At 39.9% G+C, this 27604-nt stretch overlaps 1 protein-coding gene across 2 annotated transcripts in view; it reads right to left on the bottom strand.

Annotated features, from left to right (window-relative positions):
• The window catches only part of MORC3 (MORC family CW-type zinc finger 3), a 37305-nt gene extending 10581 nt beyond the window's left edge, over nucleotides 1–26724 (bottom strand). Inside the window, exons 1-8 of one of the 2 annotated variants that reach the window (XM_067466710.1) lie at nucleotides 26577–26724; nucleotides 16534–16606; nucleotides 13390–13522; nucleotides 8165–8377; nucleotides 5607–5756; nucleotides 4934–5084; nucleotides 3275–3406; nucleotides 1653–1772 (exon numbers count right to left, since the gene is read on the bottom strand). In XM_067466710.1, coding sequence (XP_067322811.1) covers nucleotides 1653–1772; nucleotides 3275–3406; nucleotides 4934–5084; nucleotides 5607–5756; nucleotides 8165–8377; nucleotides 13390–13522; nucleotides 16534–16606; nucleotides 26577–26630 — 1026 coding nt within the window. In that variant the 5' untranslated portion in view covers nucleotides 26631–26724. Of the gene's footprint in view, nucleotides 1–1652; nucleotides 1773–3274; nucleotides 3407–4933; nucleotides 5085–5606; nucleotides 5757–7582; nucleotides 7633–8164; nucleotides 8378–13389; nucleotides 13523–16533; nucleotides 16607–26576 lie in introns of those variants that run through there. The other variant, XM_067466711.1, reaches the window with a different exon arrangement.
• Nucleotides 26725–27604: the final 880 nt, after the last annotated feature.

Raw genomic sequence — 27604 nt, 5'->3', positions numbered from 1 at the left:
ATTTGAAAAGTAAACAACTAAATACTTTTTAAATTAAAATACTAACAGTAAAATATTTTAAAGTTAATTAAGTATTTTTAGATTTAAATATAGTAAAGGTAAGCAATTAAATATTTTAAAATTAAAACATTAAAATTAAATAATTATTTTAAAAACAAAGTATTAAGTAATTAAATATTTCAAAATTAAACCAAATAAAATACATTAAAATAAAGTATTAAAATAAAGTATTATAAAATGTAAATATTAAATATGTATAAATTATAATATTAAAATTAAAGGAATGTTTTAAAATTAAAAAGTTAACATAAAATACTTTAAATTAAACAATTTTATATGTGATTAGCTGTACCCTGCCACGCGTTGCTGTGGCCTATAGTAAATCTTTTCAAAGTAGAGGTAGATATCTGGAGTATTATGAAAGAGAGGTACCTACCTATTCCTTCCCCCTTTTTCTCCCCCTTTCTCTCCTTTCTTCCTTCTCTACCTTTTTTTTTCTTTCTATCTTTCTTTCTTTCCTTCTTTCGCTCCTTGGTTTCATCCTTCTCTCTTTCCTTCATTACCTCCCCCTTTCTTCCTTTGCCTCCTTTCTTCCCTCCATGTTTCCTTCCTTCTTTCATTTTTTATTTCCTTTTCTCCTTCCTTCTTTACCTCTTTCCTGCCTTTCCTTCCTTTTATTTTTCTTTCCTTTCTACTTTCACTTCTTGCTTCCTTCGGTACCTCTTTCTTTCCTGCCTTCCCTCCTTCCTTTCTTTCTTCCCAATTCTTACCAAACCCTTCTCATGGGAGTCCTATGTGCCACGTTTGGTTTAATTCCATCGTTGGTGGAGTTCAGAATGCTTTGATTATAGGTAAACTATAAATCCCAGCAGCTACAACGGAGGGGGGTGGGAGGAGTGCAGGGACGGGGCCTCGGTGGGTGTGGGCGGGACTTTGGTGGAGGGGGGTGGGAGGAGGAGTGCAGGGGCGGGGCGTCGGTGGGTGTGGGCGGGGCTTCGGCGGAGGGGGGTGGGAGGAGGAGGAGGAAGAGTGCAGGGGTGGGGCGTCGGTGGGTGTGAGCAGGGCTTTGGCGGAGGGGGGTGGGAGGAGGAGGAGGAAGAGTGCAGGGGTGGGGCGTCGGTGGGTGTGAGCGGGGCTTTGGCGGAGGGGGGTGGGAGGAGAAGTGCGGGGGTGGAGCCTCGGTGGGTGTGGGTGAGGCTTCGGCGGAGGGGGGTGGGAGGAGGAGGAAGAGTGCAGGGGTGGAGCGTCGGTGGGTGTGAGCGGGGCTTTGGCTGAGGGGGGTGGGAGGAGGAGTGCAGGGGTGGGGCCTCGGTGGGTGTGGGCGGGGTTTCAGCAGAGGGGGGAGGGAGGGTGCGTTGGCCGTTTGGCCATGTGCGCGCGCCGGGGACTTTGCGCCATTGCACATGCTCAGTTGTTTTGTCGATTTGTGAGTGTGTGTTGTTGTGTTGCTTTTTATTTTGATTCGATTTGTTTGTACCTTGTGGGTTGAGGTATGTGCATAGGAATTTTGGTTAATTTTCGTTGGGGTTTTTTTGAGTTTTGCTGTCCCATTGGACGCCCCTTACAGATTTATATATATAGATATCAGTTATTGTAAAAAATCTAGGAAATATTTATAAAGACAAAACCATGATACATAAATTTGTTTTTACCTTCAGCTGATAGCCAACTCTTTCATATGCCTTGATTAGCCTGTTTCTGTGATACATCATCATTCCATAGTGATCTTTATTTCGGCAGTTGAATCCAAAGGTAATTCTTACGGTTTTGGGCTTGTTTGCGCACGTTAGGGAAAAGTATCAAATATTTAATTAAGAGAAGGACAAGGAGATACTTACATAGCATTCTCCAAATCTGAATTGCAATGACAAGCTTAGTTTCTGTAAATTTCCCTGATAATATGTTTGTAAGCCAAATAGTTTTCATTTTGTCCAATGACTCATGATTTAAAAAAAACAAACAATTTTATGACCTCCATATTTTAAACAGAGACAACAGTTACTCATATTTATTTTTCAAAGATCTTCAACTTCTCAGCAATTTGCTCTCCTTGAAGTATCTGCTATTTCCTAGGTAAGAAACATCTGTCCAGCATTCCCACTTTACAGATGAAGGTCTGTACATCATAGGCCTCTGAAGTCATTTAAACTCCCATTTACAGGGCATATTGCTTGGAACTCTTGCTGTGAATTCCTTCCATACTGTGCAGGTGAATCCTTGAAGTTATGTTACTATAGAATGCAATATGGTTGCTTTTTAAAACACAGAAATAATGTTAGAAATTTAGATAGAAAAGCTATTTTGAAATGTACATTTCTACTCACTATAGGATGTGCATTTTATGGTTTAGAGCTTTAGCACTTTGTCCTCCAAAGCACTTTACACTTTTTAGATCTGCTCGTATGCCCTTCCACAAACGCCACTATCACCTTTCGTCCATGTCCCAGCATTATTTCCATTTTAACTTTACATTTGGCCTTCCCACTGTTTTTAATTGCGTGTTTTTCTTATTGATAATGTTGTATATTTTATTGTCTATGTTTTATTTTAATTGCTTGTACTGTTGTTTTGCTTGTATTGTTGTATTCGGGCTCGGCCTCATGTAAACCGCAACGAGTCCCTTGGGGAGATGGTAGCGGGGTACAAATAAAGTGTTATTATTATTAGAAGCCTGCAGAAGCTTCATAAAAATGCTAGTGAGCGAGAGCTTCGGTACATATACAGAGTTCTGTCCTGCAATTTGGCAATTACAGTAAGTCTAATGATAGACTTCGTAGAAAGCAACAAATGTGCTGAACTTCTTATGAACCCCTGCTTTGCAGTTTTGGTGGGAGCCCAAAAGGGATACATTGGGTATGCTTGGTAGATTTCCACTATACTCCCTCTTGTGACATATTTTTCCTTTGTTCACTTTTCTATTAAAAATGCCTGCAAACACTGATTGCATCCGGGAGTTCTTTTTGAGCACGAGCTAACTCCATGTCTCAGTGCTGACAATAAAGTCTGACCTTTTCCAGCCTCAAAGACTTGCAGTGATCTTCATTTCTGACCCCATTTCAGTCTTTCTAGAGAAGAAAAATACGGAACGTTGTACTTTGGTCTTAATAGCAACATTTTCATAATTAAAACCACCCCTTAAGGATTATGAGACGTCTTGCAGAAATGTTGCTTTGGAGTCCTAAACTGGTGGTGAATATGGTCTATGAAAAGATATAGCCATATTTTTCACAATTTGTTACACCTTCTTGGTCAATAGTACAGTCTCAAAGGATACAGCCAAAAACTTTGGTCTATAAACATCGCGTTCAATATAGGCAAGGCTTTTGGAAACCAGTTGTGTTTGTACTTTCTGTCCTCTTAAAATGATCTGCATTCTTGGCTTTAAATATAAAATACTGCAGTAGGCCTGAAAAACAAATGAAAATTCATGATGGAGTTTTTATAGGTTGAAACTGATGACAACATCTTCAATAAATGTGACATAATGAAAGAACATATAAAGTATCTCACAGAAGTTCAAGACTCAAATCCCTGAACCAGAAGTCAGAATTCACATTATAATACAAACAGGTTCACTTTACACATGAGGTAGAGCACACAATACTGTGTACGCAAGAAAGAATGATACTCCAAAATACATCCAACAATGATTTTCCTGTAATTGTTCATACAGGTATTTAAGAAATGGGAGATTCTTTTATCGTATTTTAAAATTGGATTGCCTTTCACAAATCCCTATTTCTCAACTTAATCTAAATTACTATTATTTGAGCAGTCAAATAAGATTATTATGTTTCTTTGTATATTGAGGAATACTATCAAAATGGAGACAATATATTAATTTCCTTAAAAAATCGGCTTACATTTCCTCTTATATTAAAGGGCAAACAATTCTCCAAGTTATTATTAAACAAAGCAATTAGAATATACCCATGGGTTATTACAGCTATCAAGAATGTCCAGTTTCAGAGTGATTGATAGTGTACTATTGTCAAAGATTATGGAAAATAATATTCAAATGTTGAAATGTTTAACTTTGCTTAACTAATGTTTAATTAGTAATGCAGCATGGTGTGACCAAGTTTGCTCACATGAGGCTCATTTATCTTTTGCTGTTTCTTCTGCAGTTCCATCTCACCTTTCCCACATCTGCTCTTTCCCCTTTAAGAAAAAAGCTGTGGAAGGAAGGTGAATTTTCCTGTTTTCATTTTGCTAATTGAAGTAGTCCAAAGCCAATTGGAGATACTAAATGGATTTCATCCAAAACCATGATTCTGTGTTGCCATTGTAAGTACACATTGTATGCAAAAATCTGTGCCCCTGCACGCCTACTAAACTGAGACATGTGAATTGCCCAAGGTCACCCAGTCAAAGTCCATCCCCTTGTCTGACTAGATAGGGGAAAGGCAATAGATTCACCTATATCTTATGAGAAGTGAAAGCACTGAACCCTCTCTATTCCCTCTGCCATGGCACCACTTCTGGTGGCCTTTTTGGAGGCCTAAGCAGGGAAGTGGTGGCTAAAGCCAGAGGCTGCTGCCTCTCTAAGGTGGCACTGGTCCTCTTCCCTCTCTATGGAATGACCCTCAGCCTATCTATGGGTCATATCAAAATCCATAATTTTGGCCCCCAAACCTGCTTGTGGCTTATGCATGAGTATATACGTTAAATATAATAATAACTGATAATAAATCTTTATTTGTATCCCGTTTTTCTTCCTAAAAGGACCCAAAACAGCTCACAACATTATAAAAACAATATAAGTCAACATACACATATAAAACAATAACCTACAAAACCGAATTTACAATGGGGAATAAATAAACATTCAAAAACATTTATTTATTCCCGAATGTAATTTTGTTTTATAGGTTATTGATTAGATGTTTAGGGTACAATACTGCAGCAAAGTAAAGGTCTATAGTATACATACCCTTAACGAATAGTCACTTTCAGGTGTAATCTGATCTTGTCTCTCTTGTTTTTTGTAGCCTCTTTTCCCTGTTACTTCATCTAAATCTGCAGGAATCCGAATATCATATTTATCTGTACCAAAATCAAATTCAGTTTGTTGACTTTTTTCCCTTTGGAAGAGAATACAAATCCAGTGAATTAAAGTGACTACGTGCTAACAAATATAAGAAGTAGTTAATAATCAGCGTCTTCTGCATTGATAAAGACAAGTATACATGCATACATGTGTATGTGTGTTGTGTTTCATCTTAAAAGAACCACAGATCTACTATGCAGATACTAGTACAATTTATTCATGAGACAATGTTGTAAATTCATTGTTGCTACATTTTTTTATTTCCGTTTCTTATAGTTAATTTTTTTAAATTAATGCTTCATAGTAAGGTGGAAGATGGTCCTTCCAGTGTGTCTACATTTGGTCAAAATTTCATTCCCAGAGAAGTTAGGCTGGCACTACATCTATTTTCTGTTCACTTTTCTTTTACAACAGGCATTTGATGGTTGATTGTGTAAGGTCAATTTCTAAACAATGTGCTGGATCTTGCTATTGTTGTGCACCCTAGTGTAGTTGTGTATGTGTGCCAAAATTAAAAGAGAAAATCTGTATTTGCAGAACTCCAACTTACTCTCACCTTCGAAGGTTCCAAATAATGATCCGTGTCCCCTTTTTCCCTATAATAGCATCAAGCTCTGCAAGCAACTCCTCTTCTGTGGGAAACAAAGAATGTTCCAAAATAGCCCTCAGGCTGGCTGCTGATTCTTCTAGGTTCATTACTTGCCGTAACTTACATTAAGGACTTAATATTTTATCATTCAAATTCTGTTAAGTCACTTGTCATGGAAAATATATGATGTGCGGGTTTGAATAGAATTGTATGAAAAGTGTATGAATGGGGCTAAATTGGGCTGAAGATACCATTCTGAATATTAAGGCCTGCAATGACTACATGAACTGAGACGGCATCAACATGTTTCAGGCTGGAAAAACATCTCTTATTCATTTACAACTTTGGAACAACATCAGCAGAAATATGGCTGTATAAGACCTTACTACAATCCAAAAATTGTGACAGACAACAGTGCTGCTCACCCGCCATGCTCTATGGCAGTGGTTCCCAACCTTTTATTTAACCAGAGACCACTTGACCAGAGACTACTTTGACCAGTGACTACTCTCTAATATTAGTACCAAAAGGGTTACAAATCAGTTTTTGATAAATTTAAGATTCCATTTGGGGTGCTGATTCAGAAAATTGCATTGGAGAGACCACATCAGCTCTAGTTTATGGTACAGAGCATATACCATGGTCAGCGACAGGGAAGGAGTGGCAGGCGTGAAAGGAGAGGAAATAAAATAAATAAAGAGGAAGGAGACTCATGGACCAGATTTTCACCCTCACAGCCCTCTGGTGATCCGCAGTCCACAGGTTAAGAACCACTGCTCTATGGAGAGAGATGGCGTATTGGAGAGTGTCAGATCTGCAATGGAAAGTAGGATTCTGGACACTTGGCCTCCTTTTCTCAAAGGAAGAGGAAGGAGTGCAATTTTGGAGTCATGTTCTTAGGGAAAGGGAATTTTGGCGTTTTAGAAGGTTTGTACGTTGGCAGATTTGCAAGGAAGTAGTCTAGCCTAAAAGGTGTTCTTCTCCAGGAGACAGGAGAAATGGTGATGTATGCATGAGGATGAATGAATGGGTAATGTGAATACTGAATAAAAATGTAACCCCCCCTAATGTAACTGTAGGTTGTTTGTGAATCCAAAGTAGTTGTATAGAATCTGTATGTCTAATGTCGTTCTTTGTGTAAGTGTAAAAGTTCTGATACACCCTCTCACACTGAAATTGCAATAAAAAGAACCTTTGTTTTAAAAGTATTCATGACACACTGGACGTTTTCCTGAAGAGAAGTGTGATGAGTGGATTGAATGAATTATATGCTTGGGGTCTGGCAAGGCTAAAGGCATCATCTTAAAAAGGGAACCTGGAAAACTGCATTATGGAGAACAAAAGGAGCCAAAGAATTCATTAACTTTGGCATGAAAACTGCTAGTGAGAAAACTGCTGAGATGAGAACTAACCTGAGAGCTTTGAGGTGTAAACAATCTATGTTTACATAGTCAAAGACAACATTTTAAGAAAGAAATTAAACAACTTATCTGTTCCAGAATAGATGAGACTCCAGCAGGTCTAAGCTGAGTGACAGAGGTTATCTAAACAACCAGGTAATGGATAACCAAAAACATTCTACACAAGAGACCCTTTTACTTTTCGCCTGTGTGCCAGACCTGCAGGGATGCAGCCTCTGTCCACCTGCTTCCTTCCTCCCAACAAGCCTGATCAACTTAACAGAGAGTGATAGTGGGTATGAATGTTGAATGTATGGAGTATGAATGAATATTGGAGTATATTATATTATAATATATTATAAAACCAGAGATCTGTTGGTCTACTTCTTTCTTTGAAAGTACCTGATGTACTCTGTTCCCCTCAAAACGAATTAAAGAACATTTTGAAAGTTCAAATGTATTCATGACACTAGGAACTGATGACAGATTACAACTTCAAAAATTCTATTTTCCTGCCATTTTACAGCTTTTTGAAAAAGATACAAAGTGATCTCGTTCTCTGACAATGTGGCCACTCTGGTATGTCACTGCTCCTGAAGGAGGTTGGAAATATAAGTGTTACTTGGATCTCTATTTCAGCAGATCTTCCAGAAATCCCCAACTCACTGAAAGGTTAATATCACTACAGAGCAGCATCTAAAGTAGTTACTGGTTGCATGTAATATGGTGTTGGCGGCTTAATTGGCTGTGCATAAAACAGTGTTTCTGTCATAAAACATAAAATAGTGCTATCTATTGCCAGCCAGGATTTTCAACCTGCTCTCCATGCTGTGCACTGCTATCGCATATATTGGCTGGGGGAGTCAGAGGATATTTCTTTGGCTTTAATTTGTAATAAACTGCACTTCTATAGCTGTCTTCAACTTCTTAGCTGTCTGTCAAGAGAAGAGGCTTAAAGACAGTGTTGGGTAAATTGCTAAGTAAGGAACCAGTGGGATCGACATGTATGCTACAGCTTCTACAACTTTTTATATTTTATGCCAACTATTATATATTAAATTTCCTGGATGGAAATTCTACTTTGAAAAGTACATTTGTGCTCAACACAACAAAAAAAGGATATGTTTCTTGTTGAAAGATATTATGGGAACAATTACATGTTCTGCTTTTGTAACTTCCAAGAAGGTCTGAGACAACATGCCCACGCTCATGATTTCTCCATTCTTGGTGAAAACAATGGCATCATTTCCCAGACGCATGGATCCTGATTTAAATCCATTCCCATACAATCCAACTGGAACACGACCATTCAGTGTAACTTTGTCACTGAAACCAAAGCTGAAAGGTGAAAAAGAAAAGTGCCAATTTGTGTTAGAGTCAATTTGGAGACTTGGGGTGTGTGTCCAGAGTGAGTTCTCTCTCATCATGTCTTGTGATGAGGGAAAAAGCAATTCACAGAGAGGAAGCTAGTTTTGGGGTGCTGAAACTAGCATGAAATTTACTTTAGGGATAGAAGATATCAAAGATTAGTCCATGAGCTATTAATCTGTCTGTGATCTGCTAGTTTTGAAGGGAGTGGCAAACACAGAGAAGAAAGAGGCTTAATAGCCATATTTTTGCCCCTCTGAGAAACTACTTCAGCTGTAAGTAGAAAAACTCTGGATAAAGCACCCTAGAATCAACAATACATCAACTTAATGAAGTGAAAATATTGGAAACCTCATCAAAGATAAAGCAAATGAACTATTTCTCACCTATCTCTGCCTAAACTCAATTGGAAGATCTAAGGAACAGCTTGATAGCTGGAGAAATCATCCTTCCCCCTCCTTTTTTAATGTTGGAAGCCGGACTCTTTTGTCTTGTTGGAGGGGGGCAAAGCTTGTCTCAAGTTGAAAACAATGTATTATTACTAACTGGATGATAATTTTGGATAAACCCCAAAGTTAAGGCATCTCGGCCTACGAGCCCACGAGGACCTTGAGATCATCTGGGGAGGCCCTTCTCTCGGTCCCGCCTGCCTCACAGGCACGCCTGGCGGGGACGAGAGAGCGGGCCTTCTCGGTGGTGGCCCCCCGGCTATGGAACTCCCTCCCTGCTGAAATTAGACAGGCGCCCTCCCTTATGGCCTTTCGTAAGGGCCTGAAAACATGGCTTTTCGAGATGGCCTTCAACTGAGTGCTATGTTATTGGAAATGACGACCGGAACGGACTATGACTATGAGATCGATTATGACCCCATGATAAGACGAAGCGGATTTTTAGTATAATTAGATGTCATGTATTAGTAGAATGTTGTTTTGTTGTCTTGACTTATTGTAAATTGTCTTTTCTATGTTTTTGTACACCGCCACGAGTCGCCCTAGGGCTGAGAGCGGCGGTTAATAAGTGCAAGTAATAAATAATAATAATAATAGTAAATTACAATTACTGTGAATTTGATTAATTTATGATATTTCCTGCCAGCAAGAAAAATTAGGAATGAAGGTAACACTAGAAACCAATATTTTGTTTTCTTTACAGTGTTTTGTAGCAAATATTTTTTAATGCTGATCACTTAAAAATTGTCACATCACATAAGGTTTTGAGAAACTGCCAATTTTGTTTTACAATTATTGCAAAAATTTGAAACATTTTCTTGCTCAACAGTAACTTGCTCATATCTTTGACAGCCATAACCAACATTATATAACACATAACAGAGACTAAGTCTGTTAAAATACCCCAAGAATAAATGTTTGATTGTGTAGAAACTTGCTTGGGCATGGCTGTAAGATTTTAACTTGTTTCCATCATAGCACAGCTTAATACAACTAGCAGCAGCAAAGAGTCAAAGTCTGTGTAACATCTCTGTGAATTAGCATTTCGTATCTGTAAAACTGTTGATTCTAAAGACAGTGCATATATATTTTTCTCTAATGTAGCCCTTTCATCAAGAGGGGTAAAATAGAGGAAAGAGTAACCATATGGAATCTTCATGGCTTGACACAGTGGTTGACAACACGAAAGTCTAAAATTAGGCGCAATTCACCATCCTTCTTTTGTAGTAGAAAATAGCAGGGGAGGGAGGCATTGATGAGCCCATTAACTAGGAATTCAAGAGATGGCCCCCTTGCTGAGAAATGTCTGGACTTCATCTTATAGGCAAGTTGATGAGTGCTTAATTCAGAGGTCACCAACTGGAGGGTAGGAGATGAATTCTATGGCATAACTTTGTCAGATAATATCAAGCACTTAAGATTGTTATGCTACTCCAGGCTTTGAAAAAATGGGATGAGGTGATCCAAAAGGTTCTCCTGCAAAGGGTACACAGAAGCAACAACGCAGGTAGGATGTAAAGAGATGGCCATCTCAGGAGGGTCGTCAAGAGGAGTAGGTGCAGAGTTGGTGTGGACAAAACTAGAAACACGGCCTGTTTATCTCTACCCTGGTACTGGGTGGTTTTCTGTTAGCTGGTGTTTTAGGCTGGGTCTTTGACCTGGTTTATGATAGGCGAAAGTGCTTGCAGAAGTATTAGGAGTAGCTCCCCCATCATGGTCTTGATTGGTGAGAAGTACAAGGGGGAAAACGAACTTGTGTGAGGTTTGCCTCATCTTATGTGTATGTTCAAGTTCAGAATTAGTCTCTGGATTAAACAGGCCCGCTTCATGTATGGGGAGATCTTCAATCACCATGCATGCTGAGATGGATAAGGCTGAGGTGCAAAGCCAGGCATGGTGGCGCAAGGCTACAGCTGCTGCCAGTAGCTTGACGGAGGAATTGGCATTATGCTTTGTAGACCAGCTAGGAGGCATGTTTCCCGTTTAAATGCTTTGGCCAGCCTCTGATTCTTGGAAGGAAGGTGATCGAGATAGGGAGCAATTTTGCTCCATGAGAAATTTTGATAGGATCCCATGTAAGCCTCATAGAGTGTAAAAAGTGGACAAAAAGGCAAGCTGAAGAGATGATTTTGAAAGCTTATTTCCTTTTTTATCAACCAGCATAGAGTGTAATGTCTAGGAGGACCATGGTTGGCTTACTACCACTATTATGGAGTTCAGTTTAGGTTGTTTCACAAGTGGAAAGGTTCACTTGGTACAAATTCTCCACCCTCCTTGATGTTGCTGGTACTGAAGGGGGGTGGGGAAGATCTGGAGTCTTGATCAGTTACAAAAGGTACAGTAGTGGCAGGCACCTTTTGTTGTGACAAAGAAATACTGTATCTTCCACTGTGGTGGGAGGTTGAGGAGTTGGAAGGTTAGGTGCCAGTGCCAAATGAACTAATAATATGGCTGAGAAGCCCCACAGGTTCTCTGATTAGATAAGTTACAAATGTTTGACTAGGTTCAATGCCGGGTGCTCATCCTGAGCAGTTTTGGATCCTTCTGAGTCGCAATCTCTCCCCTCTTCCTCTGGCTAGGAGGTGTAGAAGTTGGTCAGTGCAGGATGTTGCACTGCACAAGTGGAGGCCACAGTGAGCGTGGTGAGGTCGTTGAGGCTACAGCAGTCCCGACGACGGGTCCAACACCGTAGCCGATGGAGGGGAGGGGCACCCTGATATTATAGGTGTTTAATGCAGATGGTTGCAGCAGCTGTCGCAGTAGCGACAATGTTCATAGTTCATTTTGTAATGTCCAAGCTATCTGCTGAAGGTGGGACAATGTGAGTGCCTATATTTGTAATAGTGAGAGTAATGTGCATCAGGTGAGGGAGATCTAAGATGGTAATAGAATCCCAGAGAGGGGGGCTTTTGGTGAGAGAGCTCCATGATTCCGATGGTGAGCAGTACCTATGGTGGAGGGAGTAGTAAGAGAGCTGCGACTGGCGAGTGGCCCCACAATTGCAAATCCGAACCTGAGCGCATTGGCAAAATGTCAGGATTGCCTGCAAATGAGGGGGTTGTAGTGTGTGGACCAGATTCTTGGTGCCTGTACTCTGTTCTGATGGAATCTGAAAGGGTTGGAGATCGCAATCCCTGGTACCAGTTGGCACTGGGGCTTCACCAAGGTAAACTGAAGTGGCACATCATTTGAGAATGTGCCACTTGAAGGTGGAGGCCTTGAGTGGGCGATGTTGTTGCATGTTGCGGGGGGGGGGGGGGGAGGGGCTGGAGGGTTTGCTGCTGTCGGGCTGCTTCCCTTTTTCGTGCTTCTTGTGGCTCTCCTTCGCTTACACTGCTCTTGCTGGGGGGGGGGGGAGGGAAGGGGCGCAAGATGTCTTGGCCTTTGTTCCTACTGCAGGGAGCTCCGATGGGCCTTCAAACATCTCCAAATCCTCGCTATCATTAGGGAGGAGTTATTCAACCCAAAAGATGGCATTCCATCCTTTGCGCGAGCAGCTGAGGGTTCAGAGGTTGAGTGAAAGCCTGCCAAATATGACAGGACTAAGTTATATGGCCTTCCCCAGGCACAATAAACACATGGCATGGAAATTGGAGTCTGTGAGTTTGCTCCTGCAGGTTTCACATTTTTTTGAAAAACGAAGTGGACAACATTAGAGCTAAAGTAGATTGAGTTGAGGAAAGTTCAAAAGTTTAATCAAAATGGAAGTCCAAGTCCAAACCATTAGGGCAGACGTAAATCACACAAAACTAGCTTGGTTCAGTGGGGGGAATTTGATAGACTTTAGCCGAGTAGTGAATCTGAGTCAAATTGTTAGAAGAGGTGTCAATCACAGAGATCAGAGAAGTTTCTAAGCTGCTGGTAGTGGCAGAAATAAAGAAATGGAGGCTTAATCTCCACCCACATCTATATTTACTTTCTGGAGAGAGTGGATGGCGGGGCGGGGGGGAATGTTCTGCTGAAATGTTTCACTTTAGAGATCTAGAAGGTCCCGAACTGCTTCAGGCATGCACACAAGACCTATATGTGTGATTTCACAGACACCATGAAAAAGAAAGGTGGGGGAGGACTGTGGAGTGGGGCATGATGGGACTTTTTGATTTTGAGATTATGTGTGTTTTTTTTGTTATTATCTTTTTAGATTATAATAAAATGAAATAAAAAATAATGAAAATATATTGTTGTGTACCTTTAAGGCCTATTTGACTTATGGGGACCCTAAGGTGAACCTAGCCACTTTGGTTCCCTATGAGGAGAAAGATGGGATAGAAATAAAGTTAATAATAATAATTGCCACCACCACCACCACCAAGGCTAAAAGAATAAATATTATTTGGTTGAGTTCACCCAGTGAATTTCCAAGGCTTAGAAAGAATCAAACCCTAATCTCTAGTGTTGTAGTCTTAACTCTCAAACCACTGCACCATGCTGACTTTCTAACGGAGTAAGTTAGGATTTCCTAAAAAGCAATTTTCTTAAATGTTTATCAATTTGTGCTGAGAAATTAGAACACAAAGCTAAAAGGGTACCTACCTCAACATCTTATGTAATTTGTCTGCATTCATACCATTTCCATTGTCCATAAATATTAAGCATATGTTCCCATTTATAATTGTTTGGTCAATCCACATCTGTTTTGCATTTACATCTGGATCATATGCATTATCTGACAATAAAGAATAGTGCAAAATAATATCATTAGAATGACACTGAAACATTCCTGTGTTTTATTATGTTTCAAACTCTCCAGCTGCACTCACCTTCAATTTATTGGAGTGGAGGGCTTGTCTTCGTTCACATCTCTTCTTACTTAATTCTAACTCTGAGTGTTGTAACGTCAAGTCACCTAGCTATACTGGGGATTCTGGGAAATGCAGCCCACAAACATAATAGTGTCTAGATCTAAGGAAGTAATGCTACCCCTCTATTCTGCTTTAGTTAGACCACATCTGGAATATTGTGTCCAATTCTGGGCACCACAGTTCAAGAGAGATATTGACAAGCTGGAATGTGTCCAGAGGAGGGCGACTAAAATGATCAAGGGTCTGGAGAACAAGCCCTATGAGGAGCGGCTTGGGGAACTGGGCATGTTTAGCCTGAAGAAGAGAAGGCTGAGAGGAGATATGATAGCCATGTATAAATATGTGAGAGGAAGCCACAGGGAGGAGGGAGCAAGCTTGTTTTCTGCTTCCTTGGAGACTAGGACGCGGAACAATGGCTTCAAACTACAAGAGAGGAGATTCCATCTGAACATGAGGAAGAACTTCCTGACTGTGAGAGCCGTTCAGCAGTGGAACTCTCTGCCCCGGAGTGTGGTGGAGGCTCCCTCTTTGGAAGCTTTTAAGCAGAGGCTGGATGGCCATCTGTCAGGGGTGATTTGAATGCAATATTCCTGCTTCTTGGCAGGGGGTTGGACTGGATGGCCCATGAGGTCTCTTCCAACTCTTTGATTCTATGATTCTATGATTCTATAACTTTTCCAAGTTCAGTTCAGGAGGCGGAATTACAAGGATGTCATTATTGTCCTATAGTCTCTGTTATAAAAGGTAGGGCTGGCCTTCTCTGGCAAGGAGTAATGCACCTGTGTGCATACGCTTAAAGCCATCTGTTGACTTACAGTGACTTCATAAATTTCATAGTTTTTTTTAGGTAAGGAATGCTCAAATGTGTTTTGACAGTTCCTTTCTCTGAAATATATCCTAAAATACATGATATTCACTGGCAATCTCCCATCAAACTTCTATTCATGGTTCGCAGCTCTTATACTTTGACATCTTGGGGCTCCACGAAGAATACTGAAGGGCTCAATGCTTTCCTCCTTATCCCCACTCCCCTTCCAAGCTTTCCCTCCTCTTTTCTGCTCCTTCCCTTTCCCCTGCTCCCTGCCCGCCCCCCCAAGCCTTTTTTCTTCCTACTGCTCAGGGGGTGTCTTGATTGTGCTTTTCCTGCATGGCAGAAGAGGGTTGAAATGGATTAAATTGATTTAATTAAGTCTATAAAATAGAGAACTGACCATACTATTTAAATTATTTTGTGTTATGGAACTACTCTTCATGATTCACTAAAACATTTTTTTCAATTTCCTCCTCCAATTTTTTTTTTCTGGCTACAATGCTGTCTTCCACTGAAATACTATTAAGTTTATGTTAGTTAAAATCATTCTACATTTTAAATATTCTATTGTTCTTCCTTTCCCTTTTTTTGTAGTACAAATGGGGTATGTGCAATTTGCATAGGAATTTGTTCATGTGTTTTTCAATTAGTTCACACAAACACTCTCCATCCATCTGCCACTGGCCCAGCCCATATGCCAATTTTTGAAAAGCAAAAAAGTTTGCCCATGTCTGATATTATACATGTTATATATAATATATAAACATTTACTGGTGCTCCAAGAGAAAGTTTTGCTTCAAAAAAGGTTCCACAGCTGAAAAAGTTTGAGAACCCCTGGGTTAGGGTATCTGAGGTGTTGAACTGGTTGTTACTCATTATATTCCATGTAGATTAAGGCAGACTTACTAGCTTTATTATCAAAGAACTAAGTTGATTCATACCCCTGGAAGTAACTTCTGCTCTCTCTCTCTTTTTAAAAAAAGTGTAAATTCCTCATCTTGGTTTTAATCTGCTTTGCAAAAATATTGTTAATTTCTTCAATGGGGTGGGATATATATTTATTTACTATACTTGTATACCGCCCTTTTCAGCCTATCGGCGACAACAAGTTAGTACACACAATAGCAAAATATAAAGAATTAAAACAATATAAAACCACAATAGGAACAATAAAAACCAACATCATTATCATCTCCTAGTTAAAAACATCTCCTAGTTAAAATATATGTGACCCACCGCCAAGATTTTAGACTTGGAAGGCAATCATACTTAGACATAAGTGATGACCAAGGAAATTTGTGAGTAATTACTAAGCCTGTCATAATTTATTTTCCAATATGATCTTATCTGGATAAACTAACCAGGTTTTGTCTACATCTTTTGAATGTATGCCTGCCAGGTAAAAAAGTATCATTTACTAACTTGTCCATCTATATAAATGAAATTACATTTCTGTCTTTAGTTACCATTTTATCTAAGAATTAGGAGATGGATTTTCACCAATTCTAGAGGGTATTTTAAAGATGATCTGGCTTAAAATACAAACTATACAGTAGAACAACAAATGTTTATTTGGAGTTGACTCAGGGTACCTCAACTATTTAAACTGGATTTTCATCCAATTTGGAGGTTGCGTTGAGGAAGGTATAACTTAACATATAGGCTTATGTAGTGTATATCAAATTTATTTCAGGGGACCTAAAAGGCACCCAAATTCCCAAGGGAACAGAGACTGATGTACAACAAAAGAGATTGTGTACTCATCTTTCAGAGCAGTTAACACTGGACGATCATTAAGAATGATTAATGTTTATCTAAAACAACAATGGATACTAAGAAGGAAAATTTGCGGCTTTAGGGGCAAATTTGAGAAACCCATGCCATAATAACATTGCATCTTTCCAACAATAAGATCTTGAATCTCACTGAGTACCATTAGGCTTGTTCTCATGTGAGTAGGTACAATAGTAAAACCTTTAATTGGTTATAACTGTAAGATGCATATTAAAAGTGGCATTTACCAAGCATGCCAAAAACTTAATAATAAAATCATTGTTCACTTACCTATAAGTTCAGCTACAGCACTAAAAGGCCAGGTGTGACTGGTTGAATTTGTATGCAGAAATTTTGGACACAGCTGAAACATAAGGTAATGTAAATATTAAATTAAATATATATATATATACAGTATTATTATAGATATGTGGGAGTATATACACACTCACACATACAGCCCACGCGATCTCTTCGATCATCTGGAGAGGCCCTGCTCACGCTCCCGCCTCCATTGCAAACGCGATTGGTGGGGACGAGGGACAGGGCCTTCTCGGTGATGGCCCCTCGACTCTGGAACTCACTCCCCAGGGACATCAGACATGCCCCAACACTGGCAGTCTTTAGGAGGAGCCTGAAAATGTGGTTGTTCCAGTGTGCCTTCCCAGAATAAGGAAACTCCCAGCAATATGTCCCTAAACACACTTTATTAGTGATCTAGGATTGTCTGCACGCTCTATCCCTCTCCAAAATTTCTATCCTGTTTATATGTCACCTGGTCACGCCCAGCATTATTTTTTTAAATTTTAATTAGTACATTTGGCCCTGCCATTGGTTTTTAAACGTCGTTGTGTTATTGTTAATGCTTATTGCTATTTTCTGTTTATGAGGGGTTTTTTTTATTACTGTTGCTATTGTTTTTATTGTTGTATTGTGGGCTTGGCCTCATGTAAGTCGCACCGAGTCCCTTGGGGAGATGGTAGCGGGGTAGAAATAAAGTATTATTATTATTACATAACTGCACTCATTCCTTAAGCATCCATCTAATAACCATATTCTGTGATGTTATCTACTAATTGATCAGTGAATCCTGAGATCCTTGATAAAATTTAATACTGATTTCTTTAGAAGAATTAGCAATTGTGGCTCTGATTTGAAATGACTCCCTTAGGATCAAAAAAGAAATGACTCCCTTAGGATCAAAATAATACCCTATACAAACATTTTTGGTGAAGCTGCCAATTACTTTATGAAAATGCTTTCAAGTAGGTACCTTACAAATGGGCACAAAAAAGCTCAGTGAGGCTAGCATTTAAATCCCATATCTCCCTGCATGAAGCCTTGCCCCTCTTCCCTAACTGGAGCATGTCAGAAGGGTTATAGCCTATTACAATTTACCTTTTAAAGATTTCCTTCCTCCCTGTTCCTTCTCAGCACATCCTTAGTGCTTTCAGTCTTTAAATTTCAAATGACCTGGTCATTAGTCCCTTGAATTTTAGACCCTTTTCAGATGTAACAACAGCTGTTTTATTACAAATCTAATCTCCCCACCACCTCTGGCATCAATGTGCCCCCTTATTTGCAAGATGTCTGGCAGACATCAGCTTTGTATCTATATTTAACATTTCAGTATATTTTGAACTACTTCTCCAGTGGAAGATAAGAAAGATGTTTAGTCTCTATTTTATGATTCAGAGCTTATCATTACAGAATGATAGTGATACCTACATTAAAGAGCTGAAACCAAGTTTAGATTAATACCAAAGAGACTAGGGCTGAGGTAGTAGTGGAAAATTACCAGCCAAAGCAAATTTCAGACAAGGAAAAACTTCAAAAGGGAAATGCCAGTAACAAGCAGGCCAGGTTGGGGGGCAGAGGGGGGGGGGAGTGACACTCAGGAAGGGGAAATGATTGATGATAAAAAGGAGGCGCAGGAATAAGAGCTGTTGCTAGAAAGGAACAGAAGAGATTTTTTTTTCATGTCAGTGGCGACTTGAGAAATAGCAAGTTGCTTCTGCTGTGAGAGAATTGGCCGTCTGCAAGGATGTTGCTCAGGGGACACCCTGATGTTTTAATGTTTTACCATTGTTGTTTCCTTGTCTCCAGTGATTAATTGGATAAAAGGACCCTGGAACTTTTTGGGGCACTTGGCAATGAAGGGACATGAGCAACAAGACAATAAGGCTAAGTCACTGGCATAGAGCAGGCATGGGAAAATTGCTGAATTGCATACAGTCACGAGGCCTGCTGAATCCAAAAACATATTTTTCATCCATGGCAGCAAGACCAAGAAATTATATTTTTTGAAACATATTCATGGGCAGCCATTGTGGCCATATAGAGGAGAAAAAAACCTAAACCCAATATCCACAAAAGAGTGATAACTTTATTGGCCAAACAAAATGCAAAAAATAATAATAATTGCATTATGCAAGCTTTCAAAACTTCACTGGCTTCTCCACTGAGCAAAGATGTTACATACATTACGTCCAGGAGGAAAACTTACCAGGAAAGTAGAAAACCCTCGTTCACATAAATAAATTATGGAAAAGAGCATAAGATAGCGCAAAAGTTGGGGTCCACTGCTCCAAACTCACTAAACCCCAGATGGGTGGCAGGAAGGAGCAGGGTTGAAGGGGGCCATGTTTGTTGGGGGTACCTCCTAATCCTCAGGCAGCAGCAGGAGGTTGGTAAAGGCAAGGCAAAAGAAAGCAAAGGAAGAGAAGGTAAAAAGGAAGAGGAAGGAAGGACAGGAGAAAATAAGGCAAAAGGAATGGAAGGGAGAAAAAGGAAGGAAGGGCAAGAGAAAAGAATGCAAAGGAAAGCCTTTGAAGGAAAGTCAAGAGAATAGAAGGAAAGAAGGAAAAGGAAGAGAAGAAAAAAAGAAAGGAAGGGCAAGGGAAAAGAAGGAAAAGGAAGGGAAGGGAAAAAGAAAGGAAGAAGGCAGGCAAGGCAAGGGAAGAAAAAGCAAGGGAAGGACTAGAAAAAGAAGGCAAAGCAACAGAAGAGAAAGGAAAGGAATAACAATAAAACTTTATTTATATATCGCGCTATCTCTCCAAGAGAACTCACAGAGTTTTCCAATATATAAAGCAAAACATTCAATTGCCAAAAGAAAAACCATATAGACAAATAAAATTAAAATAAACACCATAAAACGTAAAATCCTACTAAAACATTCTGGTACATAAAATTTTAAAACTGATTTCATTATAGCTCCACCAGACAGGTTCAAAAGAGACAGAAGAAAAGCAAGGAAAAGCAAAGCAAGGGAAAAGAATGAAAAAAGGGAAGGAGAACCCAACACACACTGAGGCAGCAGCACATGTCACCCTTATCAGAGGCCTTTGCTGGCGGGAGGGCCTCCCTCATTTCCCTCACTTGGTACCTGTTGCCTGGCACAGTCTGGTAGAAGCACATGCGGCGCCCCATCTACAGCAGGAAAGTGAACTCCTGGAGGCCCGGTGCCAGAGGGCACCTCTGTTTCCCCAGCTGGGGCCCCGAAGAGGAGGGCAAAGGGGAGCAGCAGCCAGGCCGCTGCCACCGCCATCCTGCAGGCCCTGCCTTCCCCGGAAAAGGGAGGCCTGCCCCTGCTGCCCTCTGAGGCCAGGAGAAGGTGCCTGGGCCTGGAAGGGTCTCATGTTCTCAACCTGGAGGAAGAGGGTGGCAAGGAAGGGCGGCTCATTTTCCCAGGGAAGAATTTTGCGCTAAGAAGGAAGTCTAGAACTGGAGGACACTGCATGGGTCATACAGGAAAAGCACAATCAAAGCACCTCTGACAGATGGCTATCCAGTTTCGGCTTAAAAGCCTCCAAGGAAGGAACCTTGCGGTCCCTATTTTAGTTTTTGCGGACCATTGGTTTTCCGCAGACCACTGGATTAAAAGTTGAGTCATGTGGAGAATCCAAGCAACTAAAGAGGTTTGCATGCTGGGTGGAGTAGGATTTTTGGAGATTCAGGTTTTTCTTCTGTACTCTTTTTAGGAATCTGTTTTATTTTTATTTTATTTTTCACCAGATATTTGATATATTTGGGACACTGAACATTAAATACTGGACTACATAGAATAAGAATAGTGTAAAAATCAAATTATTGGATTAAGAGACAAATATAGTCTAAAAACTGAAATCTGGAGCTTGTACTTTTATTTGTTGAACATTTGGCAGTGATCACTGAAAGACATTTCCTTCTGTGAAGCTAGGAGTATGGCTGACCTTGAGGCATCTGATAAAGAAATTGCTCCTGTGAGAAGTCAAAACCAATGTAGAAAAACGAGATTGGTGACTCACTGTGAACTAATATTGATGGATGGGAGTGGACAAATAACTATAAAGGAAATACCAAGACATATTTTCTGGCCTTATGAAGAAAACATCAACAACAATGTGAAGAAGAGCAAAAGCAGTTCAAGACACAACAAGACGATTTACTGAAATCAAAGCACCAGATTTTAAAAAAAAGATTTTGGAGGAACTTCAAGGGATAAAGAGAGAACTGAAATCAGACCAAGATGCCATGTTATTGTCCCAGGATACTATGAACTGAAAATGGAATAATGAGAGGTTTATCAGCCACTGATTCCAGTAATAGGAGAAGTGAAGTCCGCAGTTGATAGGCTGGAGAAAAGATCAGGTATTCCTGATAGGAAAGATACCTGGAATAATCACAAGTGTGCAAGGAGAGTGATGATGGAGGCGTTATTTGGGCATGAAGGAAAACAAACTTGATACACAGTTTGGCAGAGTTTTCAGTATCACTAATAGACTTGGGGATCATAAGACAATACAAAGAGATGTAAGTGTCTATTTGGTCAATAACGTTTCAGAGTTGAGATTCCATAGAAATAATGAGAAACTGAATGCACATAGCAAGAGAACACAAATTAATATAAAGCTTCCCCTTTTTCTTGACAGAGAAGCTCAAGAAATAAAAAATACTGATTTAAAGGACTACCTTTTTATTTCAATAACAGAACATTCTGGATTACAGCAATGCAACAAGTGAAAGACTCCTATGATAATCGCAAATATGATCTGGAAGAAGAAGAGTCAGAAGAAATTTGATAAATTGACTTGTTTTTTTTAAAAGCAGCACAAGTTTTCAAAAGAACTGGAATCTCCATGTGGAATAGATAAGTAGGACAAGGATTGGCTTGTTACACTGTTCAATGACTAAAAATCATCGACTAAAAGAACAATAAGGCAAATGTTACAAAGGAAAATTGTTATTTGCTTACTATAAATAATCCCCCTTTTTCTTATGATATACTGTTAGTCGTGAATAATGCAACATGTTGTATGATATTATCCTGAGGTAGGATTGAGGAGTTTTAACAAAATATGATATATAATGTATTATTATTAAATGGTTTACAATTAGAAAACTACATTCCAAGGAAGTGGCAATATCCAAAGGTCTGAAGATAATTGTGATTTAGTAGAAGTAGACACTATACAGATGCGAATTTGGGTAGTTTTACATATCATTTCAGTGTAGTATTTTGTCTTTTTCTTGAATTAAAAAAAAGTTTGGAAGCCAAGCCCTTATGGGGAACGGCTTAAGAAGCTACATATGTTTACCTTGGAGAAAAGGAGACTGAGAGGACATGATAACCATGTTTAAATATTTGAAAGGATCTCACATTGAGGAGGGGGGAGGGCTGTTTTCTTCTGCTCTAGAGACTAGAGCGGTGGATTTAAGCTGCAGGAAAACAGATTCCACCTAAACATTAAGAAGAACTTACTGACAGTTGGAGTTGTTCAACATAGGATTATGCTGCCTTGGATTGTGGTAGTATCTCCTCTGGATATTTTTAAGCAGAGGGTAGATGGCCATTTGATGGGAGTGGTGACTGGGTGTTCCTGCATGGTAGGAGGTTTAAAGAGATGGCCTTTGTGGTCTCCTCCAACTCTAGGGGCCCTTCCAGACCCTATATCCCAGATTTTACTTTAAATTGGATTGTATGAGTCCACACTGCCAAATAATCTGGGATAAGCAGAAAACCTGGGATCAGATCCTGGGATATAGGGTTTGTCTGGAAGGGCCTTAAGATTCTATTCTATGACTAAACCCTGGTTCACTTACAGATATAATTCAGACACAACAAACTAAAATTCAATAAACTAAAACCCATTAAATACAGATCAGGCTTCAGAGTACATGGAGTGAGCTGCAGGTTTTCACAACTGTAGCTTTTTACAAGGAAGTAACTTCAGTTCAGAAAATCTTAAAACATGTTACTCACCCAAAAAGAACTGGATATGTTAGGTCTACCTATCTATATTACTTTTTTTTTTTTTAAAAAAAAGTTTGCTTTGCTGTCATCTCTGTTTGCAGTGGTGTCAAATCTGTTGCCTTCCAGATGTTCTGGCTATTGGACAAGCTGCCTAGGGCTTCTGGGAGTTGAGGTCTGAAACATCTGAAAGGCCACAAATCTGAAACCTCTCTGCTAGAGGTGTCAGATTTGGAAAATTGCAGACTCAAGATGTTCACACAGTCTAATAGAGAACTATTCTGACCTGAAGCTGAAAATGAGAAGTAACAATTAAGGGTGGAAAGGACAGAAACAGCCAGAGAAAAACAGAATTTTCTCCATCATCGTATTGCCAAAGGAACAAGAAGAAATAAACGTTTTTCCCTTTCTGGGATCCTTTAGCTTCAAATTTTTAACATTTATTGGTTTCCATAAACTCATGTAGGATTCTACAAGAACAATCAATGTATAAGTGACAATTCATGGACAGCTACACCATTCAGAAATAAAGTTCAATGCAACTTTTAAGGACTGGCTCGCATTAGGTGAAAGCTTACATAATTACTCCCCAACTAATTCCAGAGGTTTCTTTTGAAATGTAACTACCATTCCAGAAAGTAGAAATGAATTGTGGCTGAAGATAATACCATAGCAATTCGGTAAGTTATTAGGAAATAATGTACATTAGAGAACAGCAGTGAGAGACCTCACAACCACTGATACCTGCCATAGATGTAGGCAAAGCATCAGGAGAGAATGCTTCTGGAACATGGCCATACAGCCCGAAAAACGTAATGCAACCCAGTGATTCCAACCATGAAAGCCTTTGACAACACATCAGTCAAGACAACTAGTACAGGAATAACTTCATTAAGAAAGCCTCTGACAAAGATGGTCATTGTATTTATATATGAAGTACCAAGCATATAAATACAAGAATACCCACTCCTGGATGCAATGGTGCAGAGGCTTGAGAAATTCAATGCCCTCCGCCTAAGAAAGAAGCAGTTAGCCTCACCCAGGACAGAAACAGCCTGGGTCTCAAGAGAATTTATTTTTTTTGTTGCTAAGTGTTTACATTTCACTGCCTTGATTTTACAACTCTTTGTCTCCCAGAGCCCACACTGCCAAAGAGAGGAGAGGACTCTGCATACATGTCTAAACCTTAAGACTATCTTAACTGAAAACAACAAAAACATCTTTACAAAATCAGTTACTTTTTCTCTTCTCCTATATGATTTCTAACACTTTTGTCAGAGAAAGAAGCCCATGGAGCTCCAAATATCTGCATGATGTGCATTTTTGGCCAGTCCACTGTTTTGGTAAGCAGATTTATGGTTTCACACTCCAATAGTAATGAAACACTATAAAGATCTCACCCAGCCCTTTGAAAATTTAGTGCAAGAGATATGGTTTCTTTATGGATCCCATTACATTCAACCCCACTCCCACAACACTATAAATAGGCTTTATAACATGTAACTTTAATATTGTGGTTCCACGAAAGTGCATACAAAACCCAGTCAAAAAATACTGCCACATTGTTCCCCCTCCTTTCTTCCTCTTTTTTACAACACAATTGACTTAACACAGCTATTTCTTTGAAAGCTATTATGCTGTTGCTCTTGTTATTTTATTGCTTATTGATTTCTTGATGTTTGAAAATCCACATAGAAAAGGATGCAGAATATACATTTGGAAAAGCAAGCATATCAATACATCACACCCTAGGATCACACCCAGGATTTTCACTTTAGAATCACAGGCAGCAAACAGGGCCACACTCACTGCTGGTCAATGTCCCACTAATAGACTCCATTATTTTGAGAAGAGAACTGCAATTTTAAAATAATAATGATAATAATAACATTTATTTATACCCTACTACCATCTCCCGAGGAACTTGGTGCGGCTTACATGAGGCCGAGCCCACAATACATCAATGATAAAAGCAATAATAACAATTAATACAGACAATAAAATAAAACTCATAACAAAAAAGAAACAATAAACAATAGCAGTAACACAACGACATTTAAAACCTATGGCAGGGCCAAATGTAATAATTAAAATTTAAGAATAATGCTGAGCATGAACAGATGAAATATGAACTAGGATAGAGTTTCCAGAGAGGGATGGGCGTGCAGACATTCCTAGATCAACAGTAAAGTGCATTTTGAGGACATATTGCTGGGAGTTTCCTTAATCCTCCAGAGAGCTGTTGACTCCTCCCTAGTGCTGAAAAACCAAACTTACAAATCCAAGCGTGTTGCAACATGCATTTCCAGTTGATTTACTTCTATTATTATTATTATTATTACAAAAAGGCCTTGACTCTAGTGTATTTGCACAAATCCCTTGTGCTTCTAATAAGGGAATACTAGTATACAATGAAGTGACATCCACTGTCATAAGGATGGCATCTGTGGGAATGGAAAGCTTTTCCTATGATGTTGATGAAATGTCTGGTGTCCTTGATATATGACGTAGTTTGTTTGACAAAGGGCTGTAGGAAAAAAACAACAACCAACTGACCTATTATTTATTTATTTGCGGTATTTCTATCCCAACTTTCTCAAATCCAGTGACTCAAGGAGGCTTACAACCAGGTAGCAATTTGATGCCTGACAATATTATTTATTTATTTACTATATTTATATACCATCCCTCTCAGCCCACAGGCGACTTAGGGCGGTTCACAGTCAGTACCAAGACCATAAAATACAATCAAAAACATTAAAATAATAAAACCATAGGAAAGTCAATAACAAACATATATCATTGGCGTCTCCTTGCTGAAAACATCAACCAATCAATATACAATTAACAGAGATAAAATAAAAATACATTCAATAAAACCTAGAAAGAGGTTCGGGGACTGAGCCGGACCCAGATACAATAGACTGGTCTAGAGGTGGCCTGATGTCTTTCTTTATGAATTTTAGGTAGTTTATTTTGCCTCCCAAATTAGGCAAAAACAACCTTTGTGCACCCTAAAGCCCCAAAACAAGATTTTCTTGAGGTTCATCTCTACACTTCAGAATTAAAGCAGTTTATTTGATGCCACTTTATTTTAAAAAAATTGCAATTATTTTAATTGAGAATAGAATATTCCAGAAAAGATTCCAGAGAAGGAAAATAATAATAATAAATAAGTACACAGGTATAGGGTATTTGTATACATAGAAAGTAGGTGAACAATGTAATTAGAAAAGTAGGAAAATGAAGAGAGTAGGAAAGGGAAGAAACGAGAAAAAAAGATGCCACTTTATTTACCACGGCTCTTTGTTATGAAATGATGGGAGTTGTAGTTTGGTGAGGCACCACCACTTTTTGGCAAAGAGACCTCAAGGCCTTGCGATACAACTCTTCTCCATGATGCCACAGCACTGAGCCATGGCAATTAAAGCAGTTTGAAAATAATAATAATAATAACTAACTAACTAAATAAATACACCGGTATAGGGTATTTGTTTACATAGAAAGTAGGTGAACAATGTAATTAGAAAAGTAGGCAAATGAAAAGAGTAGGAAAGGGAAGAAAAGAGAAAAAAAAGATGCCACTTTATTTACCACGGCTCTTTGTTATGAAATGATGGGAGTTGTAGTTTGGTGAGGCACCACCACTTTTTGGCAAAGAGACCTCAAGGCCTTGCAATACAACACTTCTCCATGATGCCACAGCACTGGGCCATGGCAATTAAAGCGGTGTCAAACTGCATTTTTTTTACAGTAGACTAGACATATCCTAGACGCGAGAAAGCTTCTGCAGCAGAGCATTAGAGAAATATGGGAAGCCTGGCTCAGTTTGTCTTTTCTAATCCTCGCCTGCAAGAGGATACGCCTGACCCAGCTCTCCCTCTTGAAAAGGGGCCTGAAGAAGGAGCTTGGGTGGGTGGGAGGATGGGAGGCGAGGAGCCTCTGGCGAACCCGGAGAGGAAGAGGGCGGGCACACGGGCCCCGTCCTTCCTATGTAAATACGGAAGGAAGGCTCCAAGATCACAACCCTACGCGCACAGGAGTGGGCCCAAAGCCTCGCCCTCTCCTTCCCGGGAGAAACCGCTCTTCCCCTTTCTCTCACCGCGCTGAGGAGGATCCCGCTTTGGGTCTGGACCGACGACGACGACGCCGCCATCTTGAGCGCTACTCCCGCCGCACAAAAGCCTCACGGAGCGCCAGCTTCCTCTTTCCCAGGGCTTCGCTCTCTCTCTCAAGCCAAGACAGGAGACTTCCGGGGCGGGGCTTGCGGGGAGGGGAAGTCCTCTCGCTTCCGCCTTCACTTTCTTTTCTGCGCCTTCTGAGCAGGAAGGATGGGGGGCTTGTTTTGTTCGCCTGGAGGCACTGCCCTAGGAAACCCCATAGGCAGGCATAGGCCAACTTGGGCTCTCCAGGGGTTTTGGACTTCAACTCCCACCATTCCTAGGCTTGAGGCTGTTAGGAATGATAGGAGTTGAAGTCCAAACACCCCAGGAAGGGGGGGGGGGGAGTTGACCCGTGCTTGCCATAGGGATTCAAGGCAGCTAACAATGACCATGGCACAATATAATTTAGAAGCAAAGCAACATCCATATAAATAAAAATGTAATATTCATTTGTAGGATTAACAGAACTCAGAAACCACTGGACGAATTGATACGAAATTTGGATACAAGACACCTATCAGGCCAACGAGTGTTCACCCTTAAAATTACAACAACAACAAAAAACCCAGCAGAACGGACATAAAACCCCCCAAAATACACCATATATATACACACAAATATACACACACTCCTACGAACCAGTTAGGGCATTAAGATCATCTGGGGAAGCCCTGCTCTCGATCCCGCCAGCTTCACAAGCACGCCTGGCGGGGACGAGAGACAGGGCCTTCTCAGTGGTGGCCCCTCAGCTCTGGAACGCCCTTCCTGCATATATTAGACCGACCCCCTCCTTGCTGGCATTCCAGAGGAAAGTAAAGACCTGGCTGTTTGAACAGACATTCGACTAAGCAGTGTGATTGATTGACTGATCATCGGAACACGGAATAATGGATAATGAGTTTGGATTCTGCTTTCATTGATGAGACCTGATGGATTTGTTATATTGATGTATTGATGCTGATGTTTA

The sequence above is a fragment of the Anolis sagrei genome, chromosome 3 (assembly GCF_037176765.1).
Source record: "Anolis sagrei isolate rAnoSag1 chromosome 3, rAnoSag1.mat, whole genome shotgun sequence".
In the NCBI taxonomy this organism is placed as follows: Eukaryota; Metazoa; Chordata; class Lepidosauria; order Squamata; family Dactyloidae; genus Anolis; species Anolis sagrei.
This window is presented reverse-complemented; position numbering and strand designations above follow the sequence as displayed.